Below are 10,000 nucleotides of genomic sequence, written 5' to 3' on the forward strand. Positions count from 1 at the left end.
CTGACGTAATATGCAGCAGCTCTTCGTTTATTACTGTGTTTCGCAAACCCCTCAGATATTAAAACTCCAACACAAACCGAGGGGGATAATTTCATGTCATCATCAACTGTAACAGATGACACCCGATTCAACCAATATGTGTGATGTGTGCATGGGAGCCCCAGTCTCTTCTTCAATCTGAAGTCTCGCTGTTGTTTTGATTCGACTTGACCTTCAATTACGACCGTGGCTCACAATGGCCACATTATGTCACACGGTTATGAAGATTTAAGTGGTTCTCCATCAAGGCAACGTAATAATCATACCTTGAACCTGCTGTCCGATCGCTGGAGCAATCGGTTCATTGTAACACACAGATTCACCGTGACCTTTGACTGGTGACATTAGTGATGTCATATATATATGAAAAGTAAGTTAATAAACTATTGACATGAAAAGAAAGTGAGGTCGTAACACACTGTTTATCTCAACGCGAAATGTCCTTGGCCACAAGCCGCATCGCCCACTTCACAATATTGATCGTTTCACGATATCGATCATCTCCGGCATTATGGTTATTGTGTGGGGGGCGGTGTTGCCAGGGGCAACCGCGCAGGCCGACCAGCTATCCCTCACAGCGATGCAGTGACGATCTATAGCGGGGGTTAAGTGCGATCCATAGCAGGGTCCAGCTGGCAGTTTGTCCCACGTTGCCCGCCACCAGAACCACCAGCGCCACCAGCACCTCCACCAGCACCACCTCCACCCCATAATTGTCCCGTTGTCTTAATGACGCTGTCAGGGGGCACCTAATGGGCCTGGCGACGACGTCACACGCTGCACCGTATTAACTTGAGCATCGGGGAAGGTTATTTTTTATTGTTTCTGTCAGAGGCTGATAAACTCCTGTGCAACCGACATCCATCCATCTGAGCGAGGGGGGCGAGAGAGAGAGAGAGAGAGAGAGAGAGAGAGAGAGAGAGAGAGAGAGAGAGAGAGAGAGAGAGAGAGAGAGAGAGAGAGAGAGAGAGATATTAGTAGGAGAGAGAGAACAGATGGAGGAACATTACAGGAACGCTACCCCCCCCTTCCTGCTCTGTTCTGCCGTTTCCTCCCATTTTTTTGTGGCCCGTGTTTATTTCTCTCTTTCTCAGGTTTTTTTATCCAGTATTTCTCTGTTCAACCTCTATAGAAAGCCTGTCTAGGACTCGGTGTCCTATAAGACTTCCACAGCCATGTCATTTTCTCCTCACCTCGCCGCACTATGGGGGCCCCTGATATTATCCCACGGGGCCCTCCCACCTCTCTCAAACTGTGATGTATGACCCCGGGCTCGCAAATCGATTTCCAAACTGAAACAATTTGGGGACAAAACAAGTAGCAGTTTATCATATTGATTTTCCTCTGAATTCTATTTCTGTCTTTGAGGTGACATTGTAAATCTAGATTAATGAATATGTACATACACGCACGCACGCACACACACACACACACACACACACACACACACACACACACACACACACACACACACACACACACACACACACACACACACACACACACACACACACACACACACACACACACACACGGATGAGTGAGGGAAGGGAGCTTACTGACAGGAAATAAGAGCTATTTATGAGGAGGGTGCGTGGGTTACATGTACCTTTGAGAATCATTTACCCTCAAAGTGCTTTTTAATTAATACCTGACTGGAGTAAATAACCATTGTTGAAGACGTGGTTTCATGGTTTCTATATATAGATATGCATACTGCAATGCTGATTTACAGAATCTAAGTTACAATCAAACAATTGAAAAATAAAAGTTGTTACTTTATATTGTATTATTGTTTTTATTAAAACCTGCATGACTTCAAAACTTGGAAAAGTTACATGTTCGGTATCATTAGAGGGTTCTGTTAATGTTGATCCCGTACCAAGGCCATGGTATCAAACCTAATATTATACTCTTCTCCCGAACCACTATACATAGATAATACGTAGAGCGTACATATCGCATCTGGATGAATTCATCATTTCAGGGTATAAGACTCACCAACATGCAGTTGCCTTTTGAAAGAGTGTCAAGATCATTTTTTACTCAGAGATTCAATTTGACTAGGATCTGCTGACCATGCAGGCTATAACGCAGCTGAAAAGAGCATGTTGTTCTGGCCTGAATGCATTAGTGCTGACAGCATCGCCCTAGCACTCGGCTGGCAGACATGCCCTTGGCCACATCGTCATAGTGACCAAGGCCTAAGGTACACAGCAGCCATTACAACGCGTGGCCCCTGCTGAGAGCCTGCGATGGGTACGTTCAATCAGTTCAGCGGTCAATTAGAAAACATAACGGCGAAAAAACGCAGTAAGTAACAGTGAATTGCAAATGACCGTCGTTTGGATTTTAAATTGATAACCACAATGGCTTAGATGGAAATGCATAACAGAAAGATAGCTGAGACTGCGGCGTGGGGATATCTCAGGGCGATCTGCCACAGCACAGAGAGAAAGAGAAAAAACAATAACAATAACATTAGAAAAATCAATATCGGAATAATAAGGAGGTTGAGATGACCCTGAGAGTAGTGCAGAACCTTTAGCTTCAAAGTTAATGTGCTCTATTTTGTAAAGTTCAAGCCAACGCAAAAACGAGCAGGAACATAGTTCAATGTTCAGTTAAGGTCCAGTGTGTTGGTTAGTAAGGAGACAGGATGTTTATGTTTGTTTTTAGATTCCTAAAAAAATATATTGTTATTTTGAATTATTATGTGTGTGAAATATAATAACTTTATTGTTCCTTTTACACAGAAAAAACACCAGCTCCCACTTGTGCATTTGTTTACAGGCTAGTCTTGACCTTTCCAACGTGGCTGCGACGTTCAAAGTCATCAATAATTGAGTCATACTGAGCATAAATAATTATAAACCAATTTGAAGTGGGGAAGTAGCAGCTGTAGGAGTTCAAATAGTATGAATATTTATTTATCTCCTGGAACAAAGCGACAACCAAATAATGTTAATATATATATATTTTTAGAAATAAAACAGATACATTTAAAAATACGAATGAATGAATGATACATTTACATATTTCCTGTTTCAGCCTTGCTTAATAATCGTTGACACAGTTTAAAGTTTAAAGAAATTTCCTTCAAGAAATAAAGTCCATTTAGCATCCCGATTATACTTTCTGACCGGAAGTTTTGTTGATGTTTTTCATATTGTGAGCTGCCGATGCTAGCCTAACCTTAGGAGATAGCGCCTAGCATCGTTCCCTCAGGTCGTTGTAATGCAACTACTTTAGCTGTTGGCTCAGCTAAAGTTTTGAATCCAAGCCCTGCACCTTCCCACATCAGTACCCCTTGGGCTTCCCACCTCTGCCCTCCTCGCCCCGTTATTCGTCTCAAGACGGGGTCGCGTAGCAAATCGAACCATCAGAGGTCTACGCTGGATTCTGCACAGCGCAGACTTTTTAAACCCTTTTCTAACTGAATGTGTGATTATATGATCATACAACATGATCAATTCATGATTCATCATTTTAGGGACAGTGAATGTGTCAAACAAACGGGAAGACGATGTTTCATTACGACACATGTAAGACAACATTAATTCAACTCAGGGAAATGAATAAGAAATACAGTGGTGCAAATTGGCAGATTGATACTATTTATAGCCCGTTCTAAATGAAGCCATTGCTGAAAAGCGTAATTAATTACGGCGATAATGGTGCCTTAGATGTAAATGTGACCAGGCTTTACACCCCCTGGGACTTGACGATTACATATCTCATGTCATAGCTCGCACTTCCTAATGTCACAATCCTTTACCGTTCCTCAGAGACACCGGGGGTACTTCCACACCCCACCGAGGCACCGTGTGGCACCAAGCACACACACACGCACCCCCGTCACCCGTCCCATTCCGGGGACACCTGAACAGGGTGCTACGACACACACATATCCTGCTGCCCTCTGTGGCCATGGGCTCAGCGGCAGAGGGCAGAGCATTTAAACTGAAACAATAGATTATTGTCGCCTCAGCCATGTTGCAGCCACCACTGAGGCAGCAATCCCTTGAAGAGGACAAAAGGCTACCGATTGATTTATGGGAGTTCGGGGGGCTGTAATGTGCACTAGTAACAGGGAATCAATGGGCTAGAAAAATGCTAACAGCAGCCTTTTATGTCCCAGGCCTTTCTGTCTCATCCGAAATTTAATTAATTTTATTTTTCAATTTTTTTTATGGAGGGAAGGGGATGATGGAGCCCTTCACCAAAGGCTTCGGTTTATAAGACGGGTCAACTCAGGGGGCCGTCGGTGGCAGGGGGTGAGTGAGTCATTTCGTTGGAAATAGCACTCTTGAAAACAACATAACATTTTTTTAACTGTGAACAGCAAGTTGGGAAATCTTTGGCGCTATTGCACTGATTTGATTCCTCACTCACTAAATACATACCTGAGAAAAGAGGAGGAAAGCTTTGCCTTTTTTATTTATTATCCATCAGTTCGATTGAAAATAAAATCTGAAATGAAAAACAAAACGCAGAACAACAAGTGATAATGGTGCGGGTGAAAGGTTAACTGAGTTTGTGGAAGATGGCTTTTGATGGAAGTTGACATTTGATTCTCTTTTATATAGGCCCACTGATCAATCCGTCAATATGACAAGCACCTACCAGTGAGTCTCCGGGGGAAGGCCAATTAGAAGAAATGCCAAATGGATTTTTTTTTCCTTACCAACGAATCATTAAGTTACCACCTGTTATGGACAGTTATATTTTGGTTTGAAACATTCAAAATGAAGGAAAGTGTTTCCATGACATTTACCGGGAAGAGAGAATACCAAATATAATTACGCCACAAAGTTTAACTCACAATTATGGATGTTGTTGGCACAACATGGCCGGCATGCAATGATACAATTTGAAAAAATAATGATTGAATGTATTAATTTTTCTTTTCAGGATAAGCTGAATCGATTATAATTGCTCCATTCTGCCCTGATTGCAATTGACGATTTAGATATTCAATAAATAAATAAATATCGAAATAAAGAGTACAATTTGAATCCTGAGTTAGGCTGGGTAGCCTCGCCCATTCTGCCGGTTTTTGGTTCGCCCTGCAGAAGGGTTTGGTGAAGAACAATACAAATTTCTTCCTGCTTCCGATATGTTTTTGTGGGAGCCAATCACCAAGCTGGCTTTTCCCCCTGCCGCGCTATTGGCTGGTTTAACACAATGACGGTAGGGAAGCGACGGCAAGCAGCCAATTGCGCACAGAGTCATTTGAACTAGGCCCATCACCTCTCTTGTACTGAAGAAAATGACGGCAGCTTCCCCGGACCAACGTCCAATCTACGCTTGAGCTTGGTCTGGCAATAGCCAGGCTAATCCTGAGTATGAATAAACATAGCTCACGGAACCTATGATACTGGATTGTTAAGTTATCAGTTGTTACAAATACGTGAAACTTTATGCGACATTAGCTGCAACAATCCGAGGGAACTAACATAATATCATAATTTAAAGTAAGCGCTATACGTATGACTAATGAATTCATTAATTCAGATATAAATGTCATCCAATGTCCAGAAATTAGTTATTTTTTTAAAACAAAGTGCTCAAACAGCATCTATCGCACGTAACAATTTATCTGGCCTACCACAGTTCTATGGCAGCACAACTTTCAATAACCTTCACAGTTCAGTGCATGCTGAGCTTCCCACACTCAATTTATTGTTTGCTAGCAGGCGTTATATTGAAACAGCCCACTACTCCATTCATTTTTCTCGGTATACTTTTTTTGTGAGAATTTGTTCCAGCCACAGAAGAATACCTACTATTAGTATTTTTATATTATTTGGGGCTGAACTTGAATCTTCGAAGATTACTTAAGAGATGTATTCAACTTTGTCTTGAATAGTCGAAGTCTGTTTAGGAGATTGTCTGTAACAGCGATACGTTCTATTGTGAGAATGTGGATGCTAAATGAGTGGCACCCAGCATGGCCCTGCTTCCATAAGCCTAAAGTTCAAAAATTAGATATATTCTGTGAGCAAAAGGTATGTTTTGCTTTCGATAAATGCCCTATATTTTTTGTGTGATAACCCCTTTGGGTAATGGCAGTGGCACTATCCAATCATTTTATTTTCGAAGTAGAGCACATTTTGGAGACCATTAGTTAAGAAGGATGCACGTCGTCAAGAGAAAAAATGACTACAGTTTGGCAGCATTACAAAACTATTAAAGATTATCAGAATTTCAAATACAAACTGTGTCAACATCAGCTTTCATATCACACCACTTCTCTGTTGGTACTCTGCATTGCATTCAAATTTTGGAATGAGTCAAAAGCTTCTACATTGTCTTCATCGTTGCACATCGTGATGTCACATTGCAAAGAGAGACAACACTTCGGACATATATAGGAGCACAGGTATGTGATTGGTAGGAGTGGTGTTTCGCTCATTGTTTAGCAATGAATTGTGGCATCATTGGTCATTAAGGGGAGACATTGTGTTTGGTCTGACGAATCCCCTTATATTATTATTATAATTTGTGTCATCATATTTTTGTCAGTGTTGTTATTATCATCATCATAACTCAATGTTAATTATTCCTTGTTAATCAAATTAATATCTTTCATTTGTTGTGTTTTTTTCATTTCGATAACATATTCATAATCCACTTTCAACTATTACTGAGATCTTTGCAAAGACCAGTACAGTGAGAGACATTTTCAGGACATATGTAGGCCTACAACTAATCTACAGAGTAAACATCCAACCCTTCCTGCTTTAACGATGGTGTTTAATGATGTTAGGGAAGCATGGTCTCTCCATCTGGAGGCTCAAACTTTCTGGGTTCATGAGCTTAGATAACCTGCAGCCAGGGATAACATAGCGGCTGAAGTTTGTTGTGCACATGCTGACAATGGGAAATTATTTATTATTGTGAGGTCGCTATTTAGCAGCACAGAACAAGTTCTGCAGTTCCCCATTGCCTAGCAGAGTTTACAGTTCATGGACATACGGTGGCTGCACTCTTAGGACTTTTCTTTTAACGTTTGATATTTTTGCACTTGCAAGAGAAAAGCATGTGGGTACTTATAACCTGTTGCAGAAACTCTGTCATAAACACAGAAACACACTGGGGCAGAATGTTACAGTGGTTATTTTTCCCAGCATGTTTTCTGTGTTGATCTATGACCGGTCCTATATGATTTATCTTTCAAAACGACTTGTTCATTGTGTACATCCAACCAACATATTCAGCCAACGCAAGTGTTTGAGCTGTTTGGCGCCTGAGCATAAAACAGGCTGTGTGACCAACAGGAAAGCAAACACTTTGTGGAAACTGGATAAACTTAAATGGCTTAACACTCAAAAGTATTACTTTTGTAAAGATAAGATAAAACCCTATGCTAGTCATAATGGATCCTTACTTACTGTTTGTATCAGCTTGTACTCAGTGAGATTCTGCAAGGTCACCCAGAGAAGCCTTTTATAGAGAATGCTCAGCTCTGAGGTCTTATTTTAAGACAGTAGGCTTGTGTATCCTTCTTTAGTCACCCCAGCGCTTTGTTTGCAGAGGATGCTCTGGGGTACATGTTTACAGGAGCTGGCAGGATTTGCGTCAAAAGGCAGCATCTTAGACGTCTTTGTACTCTATTTTGGAATCAACTCCACGGACGGACACAAGCAAAGCAAGAAACTATAGCCTCAACAAGACGCCCGCGCTGCACATTAGTATCTCCCGAAAACATCGCACTTATCGTCGACACCGTTTGTTTACGATAATCATTTAAACTGTTGATTGAAATTGGGGTTATGTTTGTAATTTGCAGGCAGCATGGGAATCATCCTCAAATTGGCATGCGTGCTGTTTTTTAAAACGCTGCCACAGCCGGGAGTTGGTGCTTTGAGTCAAACAATAGAACAATACCGGGTTTGTTGAATGGGACTCAACACAAACATTGCTCTGTGGGCTTTAGCTCTCGTCCTGCAGCCTCAAACACTCTAAGCCCAGAGCCCTCCAGCTCCGGGAACAGGTGGTGGCGAGACCCATGGAAGATGCTACCGCTAACCACTCAGGTGTTGGGGAAGGAGGAGCGCGGGGGACGAGGCGGGGTTGTTAGTGTGTGCCCCGGCTTCCTCCCGGCCCCCCCGCAGCTTACCTTCCTGGGGGAAATCACAGTAGGCTGCCTCCAATCAAAACACATGTAGGTAAACACCACGCGCCGAGTCCTCCTCCAGACGAAACGGAGACAAAACCCCCGGCGCCGACACACGCACACAGGAGGAAGAGACCCGCACGCACGCACACGGCAACCCCCCCCCCCCCCTTCCCCAACACACACACACAGACACGCACACACACACACACACACACACAGACACGCGCGCACACACACACGCACACACACACACACACAAACACACACACACACACACACACACACACACACACACACACACACACACACACACACACACACACACACACACACACACACACAAACAAAAACGTGCACTCAAGTGCAAATAAATGGGCACTAGGAAGATGAACGTAATTACCCCCGCGTCTAACTTACAAATAAAGTGTGTTTATCAAATCTTAAATTTGGGAGAGACACACTCCCAATACATACACAAATATACAATGCACACACAAAAACGCACACACATTTGCCGTGTACACACACACACACACACAATACCCACAGACACGCCAGCGTGCACCCTGGGTAGCAGGTATCTTTCCGGCAGGCAGGCTGGATCAGTCAGCCGTGCCGCGTGGGATGCGAGATGCTTCTCCTCTATTTTAGGCATCATCCTAACAAGCATCCCCAGACAGGGCTGTAGGAGAGTTGGGTGACGGCTGGACCTGGCACCACTCAAGGTCCCCCCCCCCCCCACACACACACACACATCGCACGCACACACACACACACACGACACACACACACCGCCACAGCCACCAGCAGGGCTAACTACCGTCGGAGGCTCAACCAGCTGGCGACGAATGCCCGCTCCCCCTCTATCGCCCCCCCCCTCCTCATCCCTCCAACCAAAATCCAGGCGAGCTGTGGGAGCCATGTGACGATCAATAAAAAGCAATGCAGCCCGGGAAGGCATGCAGGAAAAAAGAAATGAGTTTAGGCAAAACAGGGCTCATTTGAAGCTAAACTGGGTTACCAGGGGAGGGGGGTTGGTGCCGGATGTTGAATATCTTACCGATAGAGTGAGATGGGAGGGAGAGAGAGTCGTGGAGGTTTATGTTGTAGTCAGTCAATGTGGTAGATCTCTGGTTTGGTGTTTTTATTTTTGGACGTTCGAAGCAATTTGGAAAGTCGCCTTAATACACTGAATAAGTAATGAGGGAAATGTGTGCGCGCATGTGTGTGTGTGTGTGTATGGACACACACACACACACACACACACACACACACACACACACACACACACACACACACACACACACACACACACAAGGTCTAAGGTCTAAGCATGTGTGTACGTCTATACGTGTATGAATGCGGAAAGCGTGTGTGTTTGTGTGTGTGAAGTTCTAATCATATGTGTGTAAGTCTAATTGTGTGTGTGTGTGTGTGTGTGTGTGTGTGTTTGGACACACACACACACACACACACACACACACACACACACACACACACACACACACACACACACACACACACACACAAGGTCTAAGGTCTAAGCATGTGTGTACGTCTATACGTGTATGAATGCGGAAAGCGTGTGTGTTTGTGTGTGTGAAGTTCTAATCATATGTGTGTAAGTCTAATTGTGTGTGTGTGTGTGTGTGTGTGTGTGTGTGTGTGTGTGTGTGTGTGTGTGTGTGTAAAGTTGTAATCATATGTGTGTAAGTCTAATTGTGTGTGTGTATGAGTAATTGTGTCGTGGTCTGAACTCTGAAAGTTAAAAAGTGGAGGGGAAGACGAGGAAGTGAGCCACGGAGAGGCATGAAGAGCGAGAAGAGGAACATCTGT

General features: G+C 43.5%; 1 protein-coding gene across 1 annotated transcript in view; it reads left to right on the forward strand.

Moving 5' to 3' along the window:
* The window catches only part of LOC132466533 (basic proline-rich protein-like), a 49,205-nt gene that overhangs the window by 7,180 nt on the left and 32,025 nt on the right, over nt 1-10,000 (forward strand). The window contains exon 3 of the mRNA XM_060063785.1: nt 704-759. Coding sequence (XP_059919768.1) covers nt 704-759 — 56 coding nt within the window. The remainder of the gene's footprint in view (nt 1-703; nt 760-10,000) is intronic.

Source organism: Gadus macrocephalus, chromosome 10, assembly GCF_031168955.1.
Source record: "Gadus macrocephalus chromosome 10, ASM3116895v1".
NCBI classification, from domain to species: Eukaryota; Metazoa; Chordata; class Actinopteri; order Gadiformes; family Gadidae; genus Gadus; species Gadus macrocephalus.